Source organism: Mus musculus, chromosome 17 (genome assembly GCF_000001635.26).
Source record: "Mus musculus strain C57BL/6J chromosome 17, GRCm38.p6 C57BL/6J".
In the NCBI taxonomy this organism is placed as follows: Eukaryota; Metazoa; Chordata; class Mammalia; order Rodentia; family Muridae; genus Mus; species Mus musculus.
Window position 1 is genome coordinate 57,228,575 of NC_000083.6, and position 20,676 is coordinate 57,249,250.

Below are 20,676 nucleotides of genomic sequence, written 5' to 3' on the forward strand. Positions count from 1 at the left end.
ATTGGAGGTCAGCACAACATGGAAGGGTGGCAGGTTCAGGAAGGTGGAGACCACTGTGCTAAACAGTTCTGAACTCCTACCTCTACCTCCTCAGTTGCTGGGCATTACCCAAGCCCTACTTATGCATTTATAATCCAAGTCTTTCCTATGAGGAGGATAAGGGGTGAGGGCATGTCCCAGCCCAGAGTCCCAGCTCTGTGGAGCATTTTCTGAAGTGGGAAAGAATTCTGGTTTTTTGAGGATCTGGGACGGTTTCTTGGCAGTGGGACAGTTAAGCTTTGGTTTTGAAGGCTGCCTAGAAGTTCGCCCTCCGGGGGGCATGCTTGCTTTCTAGGGAAAAGAATGAGGTGGACCTTACCTACCCTGTCACTCAGGGTGGCTGAATGACTCTGGTGGGCTTTGAGAGTCATGGAGGAAAAGCCTGCTCTTGTCTCTGCCTCTAGGACTTGTCCTGCCCCTATATTATCTCTTTCAGTTGTGTTGGTTTTGTGGTTGTAGGCAGATAATGATTCACAATGCTTAGTTGGTTTTTTTTGTTTGTTTGGTTGGTTGGTTTTTGGTTTTTTAAGACAAAAGTACAAATAGTGGCTTTAGAATACAGCTCAGTGGGAAAGTGCTTCCATACTCAGTAGCATAGGATTGATTCTGGTGGCATACATCTGTAATCCCAGCACGAGATGCTGGAGGCAAGAGGATCAGGAGTTCAAAGTCAACCTTGCTATGTAGCAAGTTAGAGGCCAGCTTGGGCTACATGACACCATTTCTTTTCTTTTTAAAATATTTATATGTATGTGTTGGAGTGTTTTGCCTGTATGTATGTATGTATGTATGTATGTATGTATGTATGTATGTATGTATGTATGTATATATGTATGTATGTATGTATGTATGTATGTATGTATGTATGTATGTATGTATATATGTGCATCATGTGTATGCCTGATGCCTACAGAGGCCAGAAGACAATGTTGGATCCCTGGATCTAGAATTGCAGGTGTTTTTGTGCGCCTCATGCGGGTGTTGGGAAACAAGCACAAATCCTCTGTATGGGCAACCAGTGAATCATCTCTCCAGCCACACAGACCCTGTTTCTAGAAAGGCCAATTCTGGCCCATCATGACCAACACACAGGTTTCACAGTAACCATTAACCTCCTCTCTGTATTGTTCTCCCAGCTCCCCTGAGGGCCGTCTGAGGGCTGTCTTGCTTTCTGTGTGTGACAGATTTGCCTCAACAATTATTGTTCCAGATCAATGCTCAGGGAGATTTCTCCTCCTCGCTGCCAACTGCCCCCCCCCCCGCCCTGGTACTTTATGTGAAAGCAACCAATGTATGCTGACAACAGACAGACTTCCGGGGTCACCAACCAACTCAGTGCCCACTTCCTCACTGAGCTGCCACTCAGCAGCCATGGGAGAGCCCGGGGTCCGAGTGTCTTCCTGCAAAGCATGGTATTAACACGGTTAGCTGCTGTCCCCTGGGGTTGCTGGATGTGATCTTGCTAGATCTTGCCAGCTCTCTGACTTTGAAGGTTCTACAGATTTATACATCTGCCCGCTAGGTTGCAAATTCCGAGAAATGAATTGCCAAATTCCTGCTGGCCTGGCTATTGGGCCATGCTAGCTTAGTTCTAGACCTTTGGAGATGGAGGGTCTATATAGTCCTGGCTGGCAGAGAACTCTCTGCTTCCAAAGTGCTAGCTGGGATTAAAGGGGTGGCCACCACGCTTAGCTGTTTTGTTTGTCTGCTTTCCTGTTGTATGAGACTGACTCTTCATTAGCCTTGGCTGGCTTCAAAGTTCCCATGTAAGAACGATGACCTTTGACTCCAACTCACCCTTCCTCACCTCCTGAGTGCTACAGTTGATGGGCAGGTGGACGCAGGTGGTCACCTTCACACCTCATCTGTGTGTTTCTTGGGATGTAACCCAGGACTTCATGTATCCCATGTGCTCCACCCACCTCCAGCCCCGGAGCGCTGGGTTGTCATACCCACCGAGTGCCAGTAGTTTTTTGTTGTTGTTGTTTTGTTTGCTTTCTGTAGCCCAGTCTGGTCTGGAACCTGCCAACCTGTGCTGTTCTGGCTCCGGAGTGATGAGCTGACTGGTGACCACACCCACTTGACTTGGAACTTTTTGAGTCTTGGGTAGTAAGTGGAATCTCCTGTCCCTGATGCCTACTGCCACCATGCTGTCCTCTATGACTGGGATGGGAATGGATGTGGGGAAACGCTTTGAACCAATGTGGTGATGCCCAATCCAAGGACAGGTGTTCACAAAACCTTCCATGAAGGGGTTAAGGGGGGGCAGTTTTGCTCTGATTTCCTGTAAAACATTCATTTTTCCTGACCTCTCGGGGCACGGGGTGGCTGGGAGTTAGAACAAACCTGGCTTGTCTTTTAGCTGTGATTGCGACATCCTTTCTGTGGAAGGCAGAAAGGGAGGGGAGAGGAGGGAGGGGGCGGGGAGGAGGGAGGTGCAGGCATTAGTTTGCCTCCAAAACTGGGGCCCAAGTTTTGAAACTGGTTGTCCGAGTGCCCCCCCCCTTTGACAGCTCTGCTTCTCCCTCTGCCCTACTCCAGACACTCAGTTTCTTGGTCTACTTAAACCCATCTTAAAACTGCATTTATTTGCATTTAACACATTTTTAAAATTGCATCTTATTTGTATTTATTATTGTATACACTCATGCATGTGTGGAGGTCAGAGGACAACTTATGAGTGTTCCTTCTTTCCTTCCACTCTGTGTGTGATGGAATTTAGGTTGTCAGGCTTGGCAGCCAACCCTACCACTCCAAGTGAGCCTTCTTCTTGGCCCCATTGTTCACTATTGCATGATTTACCAGCTGGCTTCTTTCCTGCTTAAGGGGTTTGCTTTTTGTCCTCCATGGACTTGCTTACCCTAGTGGGTGGAGGTGGGTAACTGTCAGGGCTGATTACAAAACAGCTAACCCTGTGGCTGAGGAGGAAGAAAGATCAATCCTCAACATAATGGCTAGTATATATTCCTGCTTCTGGGCTGGCTTAGGATGTGGCAAGGGTCTAGACCTTGTCCTCACCACCCTGGAAGTCAGCAGACTGCAGTGCTAGATGCTGGGAGGTAACCAGGAAGCTAGGAGTGGACCAGTGCCCACTGGGAGGGAGAAAGTGAGAGAAGGAAGACAGATGGGGGAATTCCTGAACCCAGTGACTCTCCTCTAGGGAAACAAGAACTTGTGTCCAGAACTTGGGAAGGGAGAGAGTGGGCCAGCAAGGCAGGGAGTTTGTGAGGGGATTTCCAGCAAGTGGAAGCCCTGTGTCCATCAGTCTGGTCTCAAGGCTGTTTATAATGCCTTTACATGCATCTAGTAAACTATTTGGCTAAAAAAAATTTGCATCTACACACACAATGAAAAAGCAGAGTTATCCCAGGTAGGGTAGTGTATGCCCATCATTCCAACACTTAAGAAGCAGAGGAGGGAAGACTGTTATTTGAGACCAATCTGGGGTACATATCAAGACCTGGAGAGATGGCTCACTGGGTTCAAATCCCAGCACTCATGTACAAAGTTAGTGATTTGGGCATTTCTGCATCCACTGATAGATACCCTCAGCAGAAGCAGGGATTCCCTGGGCCCTGGGCAAGCTGGCTTGCTGGACCAGAGGGAGCCAGTAAGCTCTGGGTTCAGTGAGAGGCCTTGGTAAGCAAAGAGACATGCAGAATGAGTACATCACAGTACATCAACTTTGGACCTACACACACACACTCTATCACATGCACACACACTCACACACACTCTCTATCACACACACACACTCACACACATGCACACACACATACTCACACACACAGACACACACACTCACACACATACACAAACTCACAGACACACACACTCACACACATGCACACACAGACACACACACTCACACACATGCACACACTCACAGACACACACTGGAGAGTAGTGCAAGAAGGTGGTACACGCTTTGCATTCTTCTTGAGAGGCTAAGGCAGGAGGATTGCCCCAAGTTCCAAGCCAGCCTGCACTTCTTAGTGAGACTTTGTCTTAAAATTCCAAATGAGCCAGGTGTGGTGGAGCGGGCCTGATATCTCAGTACTTGGGAGGATCAGGAATTCGAGGACATCCTTGGGTAATGAGAGTTTAAGGCCAGCCCGGGGTACACAGAACCCGGTCTGGCTATATTAAAAGAGGTAAAATAAAATGCTCTTTGAATAAATGATTCTTTAAAAAAAAATGAGAAATGCCTGGTATCATGGTGCACCCATTCAGGGAGGCAGAGGAAGGCAAAGCTCTCTGAGTTCCAGGCAGCCTGATCTACACAGCCAGACCCTTCGATCAGTGCTGAGCCCTGGTTTCGGGAGAGGATGAGAGGAACGGGTGGATCTGAGCTCTTGATTCCACTCTGGACGACCTGGGTGTGGTAACCCCTGTGCACACCTCACACTCCCTCCACAGGATTCCCTCCATACTTGAAAGCTCTGGTTCCCATCTCCTGCTTCTCCACTTCTAGGAAAGGTCTTTGCTACATGCCTTTCCTGGAATCCCTGTCTATCTTGCACACTCTCCCACCCCCACCAGTAACTCATTAACGCCCAGGGACCTTGACCCTGCACCATCCACACAGCCCGGCTCATGACATCAACTTCTTCCCTGAGCCCTGTGTGGATGCTTGCAGCGCCCAGCTGACAGAAGAGGAGGGGGACGAGGGGGACGAGGGGGACAAGATGGCCGAGGGTAGAGTCCAGCCCTGCAGCCTCAGCCTGGTCTCCAGGGACTGGCGCATTTGCTAGAGAGCAAGGTCCTGTCTATGTGGAAATGGATAGACATGGGCATGAGGGTCAAGCAACAGCCTCAGCCTGATCTCCGGAGACTCCCAAATGCACCAAACAGAACACTCAGGTAGGTGTCTCACACACCCCTCCCTTCTCTGTTTTCTTCCCTCCCCTTGCTCTTGCCTCTTTTTTTTTTTTTTTGTGTTTGTTTGTTTTGTTTTGTTTTTTTTTGTTTGTTTGGTTTTTGTTCGACATTTTCACTGCTCCTGAGCTCGGGAGGTCAGGCGTGAAGGCTATGCAGGTCATTCCCCTGTTGTCCACTCAGCTCGCTTCCCATTCCCGAGTCCTGTGAGGACACGGGGCCGACCCCACAAGGGTGCCCTCATCTGCCTCACCTTTAGATTGTTCCTTAACCCTCCTCCTCAGAGCCCCTCTGTTGCCTGTTGAAGACTAGGCTGTGTTCATCTTTGGGGTGGGAGGCTTATCACTACCTACTTCAGCATCTATAACTGCACAGGGCCCGAGTTTCCTCTTGATTGGGCCCTAGCACAGCGCCTCAGGAACCTGTTTTTGAGACTCTGCCTGTTGCTGCCTCAGCCAGGGCTGGCTCTGCCTCCCACCACCCTCTCCATGCACCTCCCCAGCCCATGGTGCTTCTGCTAGCTGGCTGCCCTATTGATGTATCTGGGCTGCAGCTGGTTTCTTTTCCTTACAGTGGAAGCCTTCCCCTGGGCCTCTCTCCTCCACGCCCTGCCACCATGATGCCTCTGCACTTGCTCTATAAGACAGGGTATCCTCAGGGGAAGGCAGAGAGGAGAGCCATCTTGAAGAGCTAACTCTAAGGGAATCTCCAGAGATCAGGCCGAGGCTGTTGCTTGACCCTCATGCCCATGTCTATCCATTTCCACATAGACAGGACCTTGCTCTCTAGCCCGGGCTAGCCTCAAACCCTAGTTAACTCTCTTGCCTCAGCTTTCTGAATATAGGAGTTAAAGGCTTGAACCGTCATGCCGGGCAGCCATTACTTTTACTGGGTGGCCTCGGCCTTAGGTACTTGGCATTCATTAACCCACACTGACTGTGTGTCTGCAGGTGTGGTGGCCATAGGTCAGCCTTGCCTGCTGTTGCTCAGGGGCCACCCATCCCAGTTCTGAAGCAGTGCAATCTAAAGGGCCTGGGCTGCATGAAGTAGGCTAGGCTGGCTAGGTGGCTAGGACTAGGGATCTGCTGCCTCCATCTCCTCAGTGCCAGGGTTGCAAGCTTACACAGATCGTTTTTTGTTTTTCGAGGCTTACACAGATCTTTATGGAGGCTTTAGGATCTGTGCTCCAGTCCTGGCAAGACATGGCAAGCACTTCACCCACCATTCCTACAGCCCGGTGGTGCCCTCTTCAGGGGACACGGGTTCGGCATCACCTTTCCTTTTCCCTTCCAGACGTCTGTGGCTGGGTCAGTTCCTGTGTGACCCCCAAGCTGGGGCTGGTGACTTGAAAGATCCTTAAGGGTTGGGATGGGAGTGGGGACTTGGTCGTGCTGTCCCCAGCAGCACAGGGCTCCGCACAGCTTTAGCTCAACAGGTGGTCCTCCCCTCACTGGGAATTCCACTTTTTCTTTATTTGTTTACTAATCAAGGTTTTATGAAGCCCGGGCTCTCCAGAGCAATGGGATGACAGGCACGTGCCACCCCGTGAACTGAGATCATAAATGCAGCCTGCCGTAGATACTCAGAACCCTCCAAGTCAAGAGACTGGTCCTTATTGTACCACAAGAGGCTGAACTGCTTGCTCCCTGGTGAGGAGAGGGCATCTTTTCTGAAGGCTCCTTGGGGATCCACATCCTGGATGCCTTGTCCGCAGCATCCCCTCCAGCTCCCTGCACACTTGGGACAAGTGTAGGGGTGCGAGGTGCAGGAGGTCTGAGGGCGGCTCACTGGACACAGGGAAGTCACAACAGCTCCCGGCCACTGGCTGTCTTGTTAACTTTGGACAGGCCTTCCCGAAACCCAGAGTCTGTCATCCTGGGAAAGGGTACATAGCAGAAGCAAAGTCTAGCAGCTGACTGGGAGCAGACCCTGTCCAGGAGCCGCTTTAGCCCCACCTGCTCTCATCCCATCCTTCCCCTCCCCCGCCCCCCCCCCCCGACCTAGCCCAGTGGTTAGTACATGGGTCTTCTATCCCTGCTGTCAAACCCGCCTAGCTCCCGCCACTCCAGAACTATCCAGTCCTGACCCAGCTTGCCTCTGAGGCTCCGCAGACATGGGTGCCACAGCCCACCATCCCCTACCAATATTCTAATCCCACCTCTATAGTAATTCCAGACCTGTCCATCCTCCAAGCTGCCCACCAATCTACATCCCTGTAGATTACCTAGATCCTACCCCTCACCCTCCACAGCCCACCTCAGAGCCAGCTCCTAGGCATCTTTAAGCAGCACTGAGACCAGCATTAGAGCCACCCATACCTTACCTTTAAGCCCCTTTTGGCCCCACCTCCCACAATCCTGTCCTATGGCCCAGTGCTCTGGGCCAGCTCCGGAGACACCTTGGTCCTGCCACACCCCACAGCTTTGCTCACACTTGCTCCATCTGTACGTCCTCCTCATCCTCCTGTGGCAGCTGCAGGTATGGGTTGTCCCCAGCCGGCTGGAACTTGTAGCCAGTGAGCACGAAGAAGGCCAGTGTGGAACTCTCCACCAAGAGCTGGGGGCGGGGCATGGGGTGAGGTGGGGCTTTCTGGTCACCCACACTTCCAGTGAATGACCCACACCCTCCTGGGGACTCCCCTCCTGGGGACTCCACCTTGCTCACCTGGTACAGCCACTGCCACTGGAAGGGCACTGCTACTTGCAGCAGAATGGCGATGATACGTGTAAAGTAGATATAGCAGATGACCTGGGGGCACGGGGTTGGCGGGGGGCAGGGGACAGGGAGGTATGGACACAGGACAGAGGTCAGGTCAAGGCTGGGGCTCAGGGGCACAGGGCAGCAGGGAGGGACTCAGGCCTGTGGGAAGGCAGGACTCCTACCATGACGTAGTAATGTCGGAACAGCTTCAGCCTGGCCAGGTTCACTGCCACTGTGGGTGGGCACAGAGTAGGGTAAGGGGGGTGGGGGGAGGATAACGAAAACTGGCAGGAGGGGAGGGCAGTGGAGAAGGGGGCAAGGTGTGGGGAGTGGTCCCGGGGCAATAGGATGAACAGTAGCAAAAGTAATTGAGAAGTGTGTGCGGGTGACTGGACGACTGGGTACAGACAGAGGAGTAAGACGCACAGCCGTGGAGACAGTGGCCCCCAGCACCTGGTGTCAGAGAGAAAGCAGGGCTGGGACAAAGTCCAGGAGGGGGTCTCACCCTTCCCATCAGTGCCGGATGCATCCTGCAGATGCCGAATGGACCTGGACAGGTGGAGGGATATGGGAAGTGCTCAGTATTGACCCCGTCCAGTGTACAGGAGTCTTCTGTTGGGTAGGGCAGGGGCCTCGGTGGGGCTGGAAGGCAGGCAGGCAGGCAGGTCCAGGTCCTCACCAGACCACCGGGAAAAGGATGGCACCACAGCAGATGAGATCCACCAGGAACAAGATCTCCTTCCAGAGTCCATAGTCGCTGGCACCCTCCTCACGGGACTCAATAACAATGTATGCTACATTAGCCAGGACCTGTGGGGATGGCAGGGTGCCAGGTGGTGTTGTCCCCAACACCACAGACGGAATTCCCTTCCTGTATGTCACCGGAGCAACCCAGCCTGTATCAATCCCCAGCATTCCTCTCTGAATTTCTCCTTACATGTCTCCATCGTCTCCTGAGCCTCTCTCCCTGCACCTTTCTTGGGACCCCCCCCCAGCCCCCCTCCCCCACAATACCTGCAGGGGAATCACAATGCCAAAAATCTTCTTCTCCTTGTCCGACAGCATATACTTCACAAAGGCCCAGCCTGAGCCGATCAAGGCGATGGTGATGAAGAGAAGGGCGCCCTTCAGCCTGGGAGACCAGGGGGTGGGGGTGTGTGTCTGATAATGAGGTGGGGACCCAGCCCTCCCTGCCTGCCTCCCCCACCTGTGCGCACAGCTGGGCGACTCACAGGTGTGTGATATAGTGCATGACCGCGAGGCCTTCGATGGGGTGGCCCTGGCTGTTGATGAAGTAGTAGTTGATCTGGAGGTGAGCAGATGCATGAGCAGTCAGAGAGGAGGATGGGTACAGGGGAGGGGGGCAGTTAGGAACACAGAGAATAATTATGGAACAAGCAGGTGATTGGGGGTGGGGTGAGATGAAGGTTACAGTCAGTCACCACGGGCTCCCTCCACCCAAGAGACAAGTTAGGTGGGGGGATGGTCAGACAATAGGGTGGACAGTCAGCACTGACTGGGCCAATGGATGTTCCTGGAGGGTTGGTGGTGAGAGCTGGGCTGAGCGGAAGAGAGATGAAATGGACAAGGTGCACAGGCAGACAGATGTCCCATCTCACCATCCCACCCTTGTGTTGTCACCGGGCCCTGTGTGCTCACGCTGTGGAAGAGTAGGGAGACACTCTTGGTGAACGCCAGGGCTGCCATGAGCCAGTGGATCTTGAAGACACTGTATCTGCCAGAGGGAGAATGGGGTAGAGAGTGTTCGCTGAGGTGAACCCTCATGTGAGGCCCACAGAGGAGAGGGAAGGCGAGGGTGGGGTAGAGAGGGGCTTTACGTGTTCTTGCAGAGCACGGACACCCAGAAGATGTCTGCGGCCAGAAAGCAGGCAGACATGATCAGGTAGAGTTTGAAGAGGGGGATTTCGGCTGCTGACAAGAAGCCTTCTGGATTCTTCTCCCGGATCATCACCTGGAAGAGAAGGGAGGGGGTGACAATTCAGGTAGATGGCCTTGCCCCTGTAGCTCTAGCTTTGGGTTTCATAAAGTTCTAGTCTCTAGATCTCCAACTTTCTAGCTAGAACCTCAGTTGGTCCTGTCTCTCAAATGGGTATACAGCCTTAAACCAGAAGCCAGATGACTGGCACTGGAACTCCAGAAGAACCAACACCCAAGGATGACCCAGTGTCTGTAAAAAGGAAGTGGGTATTTGTGGTATAGGGTCTCCCACATCTCCAGAAGGCTCTGAACAGCTGAACAAGCATGCCAGGGATACAGAGGTATTACATGAAGTTGATTAGGAGACATCAGGAGGGTCTGCACTGAGAGATGACCCTGTGCCACAGCTCTCCATATCTAAATTCCTCCTGGAGGGAACAGGTCTCCCAGGAGTACTGACACACAGGCTTGCATGAGGGACAAGCCACAGTCAGAGACAGGAAAACCAGTTAACACCAGAGATCATCAGATCATCCCAGTTCTCCCACCACAGCAAAACCTGGTTACCCCACAACACCAGAAAAGTAAGACTCTGATTTAAAATCACATGTCTTGATGATGATAGAGGACATTAAGAATGACATAAATAACTCCCTTAAAGAAATAAAGGAGAACACAGGCAAGCAGCCAGAAAACCTTAAAGAGGAAACAGAAAAGTCCCTCAAAGAATTACAGGAAAACACAACCAAACTGGTGAAGGAATTGAACAAAACCATCTAGGATCTAAAAATGGAAACATAACCAATAAAGAAATTACAAAGAGAGAGAACCCTGGATTTAGAAAACCTAGAAAAGAGATCAAGAGTCATAGATGCAAGCATCACCAACAGAATACAAGAGAGAGAAGAGAGAATCTCAGGTGCAGAAGATACCATAGCAAACACTGACACAACAGTCAAAGAAAATGCAAAATGCAAAAAGCTCCTAACCCCAAACATCCAGGAAATCCAGAACACAATGAAAAGTCCAAACCTAAGGATAATAGGTATAACAGAAAGTGAAGATTCCGAAGTTAAAGGGCCATCAAATGTCTTTAACAAAATTATAGAAGAAAACTTACCTAATCTAAAGAAAGAGATGCCCATGAACAAACATACAAGAAGTCTACAGAACTCCAAATAGACTAGACCAGAAAAGAAATTCCTCCTGTCACATAATAATCAAAACACCAAATGCACTAAACAATGAAAGAATACAGTAAGAGAAAAAGGTCAAGCAACATATAAAGGCTGACCTATCAGAATTACACCAGAATTCTTGTCAGAGACTATGAAAGCCAGAAGATACTGGGCAGATATCATACAGACCCTAAGAGAATACAAGTGCTAGTGCAGGCTACTATACCCAGCAAACCTCTCAATTACCATAGATGACGAAACCAAGATATTCCATGACAAAAATAAATTTACACAATATCTTTCCACAAGTCCAGCCCTACAAAGGATAATAGATGAAAATGCCAACACAAGGAGGGAAACTACACCCTAGAAAAAGCAAGAAAGTAATCTTCTTTCAACAAAACCCAATAGAAGATAGCCACAGAACATAAAAATAACATAAAAAATAAACAGGAAGCAACAATCACTATTCCTTAATATTTCTTAACATCAATGAACTCAATTCCCCAATAAAAAGACATAGACTAACAGACTGGATACATAGACAGGACCCAGCATTTTGCCACATACAGGAAATGCACCTCAGTGTCAAAGACAAACACTACTACAATTTTTCAAGCAAACGGTCCCAAGAAACAAGCTGGAGTAGCCATTCTAATATTGAATAAAATCAACTTTCAACCAAAAGCTACTAAAAAGAACAAGGAAAGACACTTCATACTCATCAAAGGAAAAATCTACCAAGATGAACTATCAATTCTGAATATCTATGCTCCAAATGCAAGGACACCCACATTCATAAATGAAACTTTACTAAAGCTCAAAGCACACATTGCACCTCACACAATAGTAGTGGGAAACTTCAACACCATTCTCATCAATGGACAGATCATGGAAACACAAACTAAACAGAGACACAGTGAAACTAACAGAAGTTATGGACCTAATGGATTTAAAAGATATCTATAAAACATTTTATCCTAAATCAAAAGATTATACCTTCTTCTCAGCACCTCTTTTCCAAAATTGACCATATAATTGGTCACAAATCAGACCTCAACATATATAAGAAGATTGAAGTAATCCCATGCCTCTTATAAGATCACTACAGATCAAGGCTGGTCTTCAACGGCAACAGAAACAACAGAAAGCCCACATATACATGGAAGCTGAACAACACTCTACTCAACGATAACTTGGTCAAGGAAGAAATCGAGAAAGAAATTAGAGACTTTTTAGAATTTAATGAAAATGAAGGTACAACATACCCAAACTTATGGGACACAATGAAAGCAGTGCTAAGAGGAAAACTCATAGCTCTGAGTGCCTCCAAAAAGAAACTAGAGAGAGCATACACTAGCAGCTTGACAGCACACCTAAAAGGAAGCAAATTCACCCAAAAGAGTAGTAGATAGCAGGATATAATCAAACTCAGGGCTGAAATCAACCAAGTAGAAACAAAAAGAACTATACAAAGAGTCAACCAAACTAGGAGCTAGTTTTTAAAGAAAATCAACAAGATAGATAAACCCTTAGCCAGACTCACTAGAGGGCACAGGGACAGTATCCTAATTAACAAAATCAGAAATGAAAGGGGAGATATAACAACAGAAACTGAGGAAATTAAAAAAAAATCATCAGATTCTACTACAAAAGCCTATACACAACATAACTGAAAATTCTGGATGAAACGGACAATTTTCTAGAGAGATACAAAATCCAAAGTTAAGTCAGGATCAGATAAACCATCTAAATAGTCCCATAACCCCTAAAGAAATAGAAGCAGTCATTAAAAGTCTCCTAACCAAAAAAAGCCCAGGACCAGATGGGTTTAGTGCAGAGTTCTATCAGACCTCCAAAGAAGACGTAAAACCAATACTCTTCAAACTATTCCACAAAATAGAAACAGAAGGAACACTACCCAATTCATTCTATGAAGCCACAGTTATGCTGCATATTCTCCCTGGAGATGGAATGGTTTCTGTCTAATCAGAAACTTGTCAGAATTTCCTCTCATAGAGGACTTCATAAGAGATTTTTTTTCTACTTCTAACATGTTTCACGTTCCAAACAGATTTTAAAAACTGGTTGAGTGGATATTACTTTTAGGTTCAGAAGATATCATGTACATTTAAGAGGTGTTTAACTATTATAAATTATTTTGATGACTTAAAAAATGTCAATACTGAGTTGTATATTTTAAAATAAATTTTATTAGTTTAATAAAAACAAAATATACCCCCTCCCCCCCAAAAAGGAGACACCAGGAAAAAAGTGACCCACAGTAGTCTAATACCATGTACCCATGTTGTGACTGGACCATTCAGGGCATACTGTGTGACCTGTGTGTGTGTGTGTGTGTGTGTGTGTGTGTGTTTAGGCCAATGACAGCTTCAGGCAGCACCTTGAGACACATGTCTTTAAGGCAGGAGAGAACCGACTCCTGCACCTTGCCCACTGACCTCCACACGCACTGCACAAGCACTCACATTCAAAATCAATGTAAAACAAGTCTTTAGGATGCTCGTGACATCTGCGCATACATGAGGCTGTGGAGGCAGCTCATGTAAGGTGCTTGCCTTGCGAGCTTGAGGCGCAGAGTTCAGATCCCCAGAACCCACCAGGGATGGTGCCATCTGCCTGAGACCTCCCCTTGCTAGCTAGCTTGACACAATCTGTGAGCTTTGAGCCAGTCAGAGACCCCGTTGCAAAAAGCAAGGTGAACTGGGTGCAGTGTCACACTCCTTTAATCCCAGCACTCAGAGGCAGAGGCAGGTGGAGCTCTTTGAGTGCAATGCCAACCTGGTAGTGAGCTCTGGGCCAGCCTGGGCTACAAAGTGAGGCCCTGCCTCAAACCAAACCAAACTAAACCAAACAACAACAGTACGGAGATAGACAGCATCCTGGGGAATACCACTTGGTGAACTAATTTCTATATGTACATGATACAAGCACACCTGTACATATGAACACACACACGCTTCTGAATACATCTGGAACAGGTACAATTTTTGTCTTCCCTTAAATGCTTTCAATCAGAGGAGGGGTGGATACCCTATCTTGCACGTCCCACAAAAGCCCAATGAAGGACTTTTAAGAAGTCCATCCTGTGGATGGCAAGATGGCTCAATGGGTAAAGAAGCTTGCTGCCAAACATGATGACCTGAGTTCGATCCCTGGGACCCACATGGAAGAAGAGACAACTGACTCCTGAGCGCTGTCCTCTGACCTCCACACATGTACTGTGATGGCTCCCCCCACCCCCCCCCCCCGCCCCAATAAGTAAACCTCCACACATGTACTGTGATGGCTCCCTCCCCGCCCCCCCCCCTGCTCCAATAAGTAAAGTGTGATTAGAAAACAAAGAAAACCACAGAATGCAGACAGAGCTGCGCAGCTGTGTGCTACACTTATCCCGACACTCACAGTGAGGTCGAATGGCTGCTCCTGGCCTGGGATGGAGTTGTGACAGTTGTGGAAGTTGAGGCTGTACTGGCCTTCCTCAGCCCTGGAGCTGATCACAATGTGGAACTGGTCGCATGGGGAGAAGGGGATGTCAGTCTGGAGGGTTCCTTAGCCGGGGCCCGCCCGGTTCGGGGGAGGTGGGGACGTGAGGGCAGGGCAGATACTCACACTGAAGTTGTAGGAGTCATTGAGGTGGCCCAGTCCCAACACCTGATCCTTCTCCTTCCCACTGGGGTCCTGCGTGGGTGGCTGTCTCTCGGATGAGTGCCTGTGTTCCCCTGGGGTAGTTTTATCCCCTGAAACCTGGGGCGCTGTCTGATTCTCCTTGACTGCAGACATCTCTGTAGGAGATGGGTGAATGACTGTCAAAAGACAAATGGGCAGAAAATTCGGGGTACGTCCAGGGCAGGAAGAGCTACGGTGTACAAGTGAGCTCCCTGGAGATGGCCCACTGTCTTGCGTGGCTAAGACGGGAGGGCTCTGGTGAGACACAGCCCCAGAGACTTCGTCCCAGGATTGCTTCTTGCAACTGGTATGTTTCCTCATGTTTGTCAATGCCACACTCGTCACACACTTGACTTGGTGTGAGTGGACACCAGGAGACCCTCACTGCCTATAGCCTGGTGTGAGATTACTTCTGGGTGATATCCACCCTATTGGATAAATTTCCTGTAGATCAACTTGAAGATCAACTTTCATGAATTAGTGCTGTTTAGACAAATAATGACTTTATAGAATTCCTGATTTGATTCAAATAATTTTAGGAAGAACGTTGAAGGAGATGGTTTTAGTTGTTTTACTAGAAAGATATAATAAAGTTAGAAGAGTTAACAACAGAATGTACCCCCTCTCATAGAATAAAGGCTGCATAATAAGGAATACAGTGATCATTCAGAAATTACACTAAGAGGAGAAATAGGCTTGAGACAGATTTGTAATTAAGGAAAAACAGTCATTCTAGGTCAGATCTGAGGATGAAGCCACATGCGTGCACCATGATAAGGCAAGGCCATGGGAAACTGCTGCTCTGAGCTTAGGAGCTGACAGACCAAAGCACAGCTTTGAACTAAAGATCAACATCCTCCTTCTGTAACTATCCTTTCGTGTAACATTTTATCTATGAGAGCGTGTGTGTGTGTGTGTGTGTGTGCCTGACTTTTTCTTTCCCCTTTTCTCTGACTCATGAAGAGTTAACGGTCTCTGAGCCTCTGGCCTGATCAGCAAGAGGTCTGTGAGCAACGCATAGAGCCCAAGTAGTTAAGTTTCTTTTCTAAATCCCCTGCTGCTATCCACAGGAGCTAAACTGTTAGAAGCCACCACCTTTTGGCCCCAGAACAGCGAGCATTAAACTGCCAAATGTCATCTGCACTGACCCCGGCCACTGATGTCACACCTGGCTGCCTGCTTTGGTTTAATTTCCCCAGTAGTGTTAAAGCTGGTCTTTGGCACAGCTCTGCAGGCCACCTGGACTTACCGTGGTTGTCCTTGGGGGTGCCTGCTGGGTCTGGTTTCGGGGGACCTGACTGGGTGGGAGCTTCAGGGAGAAGGCCAGGGGAGATGAACAACTTCTGCTCCCCATATTTTCGGACTTGGACCCTGGGGTGAGGGGAGGAATCAGGAAGGGGGAGGTCAGGTATAGAATGTGTACGGATGCCCTTCTTAAGGGGTTGGTTCATTGCTCTGAGCCACTGGTCACCAACTCTCAGCACCTGGCCATTGCCTATCACAGTAGCTCACACACTCATGGCTGCCTGTAATAGCAACTATCAGATCACTGGGATGGGCCATTTCAGCACCAATTTAAAAGATCACATGGCCCGGTCTACAGAGGGAAGGCCTGTGAGTCAAGATTCTCGGGAGGCTGAGGCAGGAGGACTGCAGGTTCAATGTCAGCCTGGGCTACAGAGTGGACTCAAGGCCCAAACCGGTAAAACTTATTGAGACCTTGTCTTAAAAAGTACAAAGAGGGCTGGGGGTTTCTCAGGGGGTACTTGAAACCCCCCCTGTGAGGGGCTGGGAGTGTGGCTCAGGGATGGAGGTTTCCACTGCCCCCACCCCCCTTAGAGTCCCCTAGTGAGAGGATGGTGGTGTGGCTGTGGTATGGTACTTGCCTATAATTTCTAAGGCAGTGGGTTCAATTTCCAGCAGCATGTACACACACACACACACACACACACACACACACACCCCACACCCATGATGTACCATGTAGCAAGTGACTCGCTTTCTCCCTAGGGCTGCCCCACCCCAACTCACTGCAGGTCCTTGATATTGATGAGGAACAGGACCAGGAAGTTGCTGCTGTTTCTATCCAGAGGGCATTCATGGGAGTTCCGTCTCTGGGGAGTGGACAGAGGGGGCCGGGGTTACAGCGGGCCCATGGATCCAGCCTTGTTCAGTGTGCTTCCCCATCCACCCACAGCTTCTCCCTGCCCCTCCTTGGCTGTAAGCGTACCACGGAGAAGAGAGGCCCCCAACACCACGCCCATTCTCCCTCATCCCTCCCGATGCTCTCCACTCACCGAGTAGGAGCGGACACTGCCAGACCGAACTCTGCTCAAGCTGAACCCCACCTGATGGAAAAAGAGGAGAAGGGAAGGGCTCCCAAACTGTCCTCAGCAGCAGAAGAAACGAAGCCTCGTTCTGCTCTGCTCCAAGACAGGGACTAGCCAGGTCGCCCTGGGTGGTAAGGTACTCACCATATTGTCCAGGTTGGAGTTGAACTTTCAAACTTGCAGCAACCCTACTGCTGCCTCAGCATGCAGCACCGCTACTGGCTCATCTCACAGGTACTGAACACCCACTATGTGCTAGCTTCTCAATGTCCTGCCCCATCCTGGACCCACAACGCTCATGCAGAATGCACTTCCTGATTGGTTTGACCCACCTAAAAGGTTAATGGTGCTGGGCAGAACAGAGCACGCTTGCAATTCCAAGGGCTCTGGACTTGAGGCAGAAGGGGCTTGACTTTGAGACTAACTATATGAGACCCTGTCATAAGAGAAGCTGTCAGGAGAGGCTGCTTGCCAGGCGCAGGAGTGCACGCCTTTTAATCCCAGCACTGTGACGGTGGATCTGTGAGCTCAAGGTCTACATATTGAGTTCCAAGACCCTGTCTTGAACATTACCTCTCTGCCAAAAAAACCACAAGGCCACTCCCAATGGGTCATTTATATCACACCTCTTCACCCAAGGCTCAGGGAATGAAACTGAGGAGGAGGAGGAGGAGGAGGAGGAAAAGGAAGAGAAAGAGGAAGAGGAAGAGTCAAGACTGTAAAGGCAGAGGCTGAGGAGGGCAAGAGGGGAACATTGTCCTCTGAACACAGCAGACTGTTGCTTATGAACTCACAGCAGCTGTGGTTGCCCACACAGGATCGAGTCAGTCAACATTCCAGCATGGAGGGAAGAGGGGTGTTTGAACCCCTACACCTAACTGGGGAGCTGTGGACAGCTAGCTGATAGATGCTGAGTGAGTGAGGGTGTGGCCCCAGGAGAAACAAACAAACAAACAAACAAGAGCACCGGCCTTAGATCCCAGCACTTGGGAGACAGAGGTTGGCAGATCTCTGAGTCTGTGGCCAGCCTGGTCTACACAGAGTTCCTGGCTATCTGGGGCTACATAGTGAGGCCATATCTTTTTTTTTTTTTTTTTTTTTTTTAAAGGACATGAGATTGGGAGGAGTTTGGGAAGGTGGGAATGGATTTTGGAGGAGTTAGGGGGAGAAGCGTGTATGATTAAAATGCATTATATACATGCATATATGTTACATATATACTGGCTGGCTAATTTCTGATCCTCCTGCCTAAGCCAGCAGGGACACTAAGATGACAAATCTGTACCCTCAAACCCAGACTGCATGAGACACTGTATTCATTCTTAGGTGACAGGTGGGGAAGGCTATGAGACTGGCCACAGATCACACCGGTGAGGGACAGAGCTAAGACAGAATCCCAGAACTTGCACACTGAGTCCTCCCATGAGCCCCCTCACCTTTGGCAACTTCTTTTCTGTCTCCTGGAGGCTGAGTCGCAGTAAGCTCAGCTCTACTTCCAGGGAACCATTGGTGTAGAATCCGAAGCTGTTCAGTTGGATGTCAGCTCGCTTCTCCCCCTGCAGGAAACCAAAGACACAGTGGCACAAGGGCACTCTCCCCACCAAGTCCAGCACGACGGCGTGTTTCCCTGAGCGTCTCTATACATTTTTATTCAGGACAGGAGCATGTGAGAAAGCCTTCCTGGGTACATCGTATTGGTGCTGGTGACATTTTCCTACTTCAGTCCGAGGCAGCTAGAGGGTGGGGTTGTGTGTCCATGGGGTGAAACCCTGGCAACCCCATGACAGTCCCCATATAGACGTGCACCACCCCGAGAGCGGGCTACATAGGCTGGTGTGACTAGTTTCGACTTTCCAGAAAAGTTTTCGATTCTATCTGGGCTAAATTTTGAAAGTAGTCTCCTGTCACTCCCCTAAGTGAATTCCAGGAAGATCCTACCAGGTGGTACCCCTTCCTCCCAGGTCCTATGGTTGTTACCAAGTGTTCCCTGAAAGTTTAAGCGCCAGGAGTCAGGGGTCCCAGGAGATGAAGCCCCGCCCTCTAAGCCAGGCCAACCCATTACGAGCACCGGGCGGGGAGACCCCGGGACGAGACCACTAGCGGCCTGCAGTGGGGGGTGCGGCTGCTCCATCCACCGGCGGAGCTATGGGGGGAGACAACGAGGCCAAGCCTGCGGGGCTCACTGTGAGAGTCAGCCGGTGGATACGGCCTGAGCAGCCGCTCAGCGTCAGCACCAGCAGCGACAAGTATCCCCATCGGCACTGCGTTGGGCTCTCGCCGCTGAGCCCCCTCCTCTCGCTCACTGCCATCTCTGGGGCTGCGACTGCCCCCCGAACACAGCCTCTGACGCCTGATAAGGCCTACCCACTTTTCAGCCAATAGTCGCACGACGTGGTCTAGTCACCCAATTAGCAACTGAGATTCTTTTGATTGTCAGAAGGCCTCCCAAATGGGCGTGCTTATCCTTTTCAGCCCCGGCTTTCATACTCTCCAATCGCTAAACAGATTGTCCCGGATGTAGTTTGAGGAACAGGACGATTCACCAATGATCCAGGAACCCATATCCGTCCCTTAAAGCGGAATTCCTTCAGCAACTCTTAACGGTCCAAGACTACATTACCCAGAATATAGAGGGAGCAGATCCGTGCAACGAAGCATGCATAAACTACATTTCCCAGTATTCCCAAGGACGCACTTCCTCTCCCACCCCTCACTTCCCCGATACCCTGCTCCCGGCCAGAAGTGGAGACTTAGTCAACGTACGCGTCTATGAGCTTACCTTGTTTCAACTTTGCTGGGCCACCGAAAAGCCTAAAATTCTTCGCACTATGCTGATCTCTAATCCTCGGCTGAATGCCGCTGTAGGTCCTACCTGAAGACTCCGCCCTAGGCGTAACCTTGCAGCAGCTGAGTTCCCTACTTCAAACTGAAACATAGGCTCCTCAATTCCTACTGAGTCCTCAGATCTGGAAGAGTCCCAGCTGCTGGATCCTAGTTGTAGCTTGCAACTCTTAATTAGATTGCTGACCCTGGCGCGAAGCTTCCCACCGTAGTGTGATACCTTTTTCGTCACTGGGACTCTGAGTCCTTCTCCACCCTCCTCCACCATCCCTCTACCCCACTTTACATCTCAGAGCTTAGCCCACAAGCCACCAGCAGGTGGGGCCAAGGCCTATTGGAGCCTCAGTTCCAGCACTGGCTCCAGGGCGTCTTTCCTCAGAAGTCTAGACTGCTCTTCTAGCTGCAACACAATGGTGTTTTGACACTTGCGTAGCGGCGGAGAAAGCACCTACAGCCAGGGAGAGTGGGGTGGGAGCCAACAGGGCCTCTTCCCTTTTATCCGGGAGCCTTAAGGGGGTTTACAAGGCGTGAAAGGACTTTTATGATTGGGAGGACCCGAAATCCTAAGCCCCAGGGTCCCAGAATCTAGAGGCAGTTCTGATTTGGGCCTTACATACTGAATGAGGCTGGAAAATGTGTAGTCAAGTGCAAGTGCGCGGTGCTGTGCGTGCATGCGTGTGTGTGTGTGTGTGTGTGAGTGTGTGCCTAGCCCAGAACGGTGCCCAAAGGACAACCTGTCCTCTGTTTCTCAGAGGAGACTCTGGCGGGAAGGAAGAGAAGTCAGGATGCGGTGGTGTTGGGGGGTGCTAATGGACCTGGCCTTGGCTGGATGTGCATCCTGGGCAAGATCGAAGTCATCCCATCTCTGTGGCCGGAGGGAAACAGACTATTAGTGAGACGAAATGGAGATTTCTGGAGCCGAGTAGGTCCCCGCAAGAGCCTAATGACCAACCACAGATTTTCCCTGCCATGGAGTGGGGACACGTGGGAAAGACTGCTTGGATTTGGGGTTTTGATCTCTTGACCCTTTATAAAAAAAATGCGAAGTTGAAAGGAAAGGATGAATAGTTTGGGATGGCAGA

General features: G+C 49.8%; 2 protein-coding genes across 9 annotated transcripts in view; one reads left to right on the forward strand and one right to left on the reverse strand.

The window, feature by feature from the left end:
- The first annotated feature begins 4,645 nt into the window (after positions 1–4,645).
- Positions 4,646–20,676, forward strand: part of Trip10 (thyroid hormone receptor interactor 10) — a 30,478-nt gene continuing 14,447 nt past the window's right edge. The window contains exon 1 of the mRNA XM_006523401.4: positions 4,646–4,902. Within this exon, the coding sequence (XP_006523464.1) occupies positions 4,811–4,902 (92 nt within the window). The 5' untranslated portion in view covers positions 4,646–4,810. The remainder of the gene's footprint in view (positions 4,903–20,676) is intronic.
- Positions 6,340–20,169, reverse strand: Gpr108 (G protein-coupled receptor 108). Of its 8 annotated transcripts, none has more exons than XR_003952213.1 (17): positions 18,937–19,125; positions 18,190–18,309; positions 16,721–16,771; positions 16,455–16,537; positions 15,673–15,794; positions 14,367–14,539; positions 14,160–14,264; positions 9,456–9,589; positions 9,237–9,352; positions 8,850–8,923; positions 8,632–8,749; positions 8,297–8,427; positions 8,123–8,166; positions 7,800–7,849; positions 7,582–7,665; positions 7,349–7,473; positions 6,340–6,792 (listed from the first exon to the last, which is right to left on the reverse strand). XR_003952213.1 is itself a non-coding variant. In XM_017317727.2 (17 exons), the coding sequence occupies exons 6-17, from the start codon at positions 14,535–14,537 to the stop codon at positions 6,720–6,722; spliced, it is 1,185 nt and encodes a 394-aa protein (XP_017173216.1). In that variant the 5' UTR covers positions 14,538–14,539; positions 15,673–15,794; positions 16,455–16,537; positions 16,721–16,771; positions 18,190–18,309; positions 19,533–20,169; the 3' UTR covers positions 6,340–6,719. The 8 variants fall into 8 exon arrangements, 6 of the variants coding, with proteins under 6 accessions (XP_017173216.1, XP_017173215.1, NP_001295001.1 ...); XR_876592.2 differs by having other exon boundaries at positions 14,367–14,560; XM_017317727.2 differs by lacking the exon at positions 18,937–19,125 and adding an exon at positions 19,533–20,169 and having other exon boundaries at positions 9,277–9,352.

Bases quoted from the DNA above. Each gene is read 5' to 3' on its own strand.
- Gpr108 (NM_030084.4), bottom strand. From the start codon at position 19,062: ATGGCAGTGAGCGAGAGGAGGGGGCTCAGCGGCGAGAGCCCAACGCAG. The intron at 8,167-8,296 runs GTGAGGACCTGG...CCACCTGTCCAG, and splicing joins ATCCTTTTCCCGGTGGTCTG to GTCCATTCGGCATCTGCAGG. The intron at 6,793-7,348 runs GTGAGCAAAGCT...ACCCTTTCCCAG, and splicing joins GACGTACAGATGGAGCAAGT to GATGACAGACTCTGGGTTTC.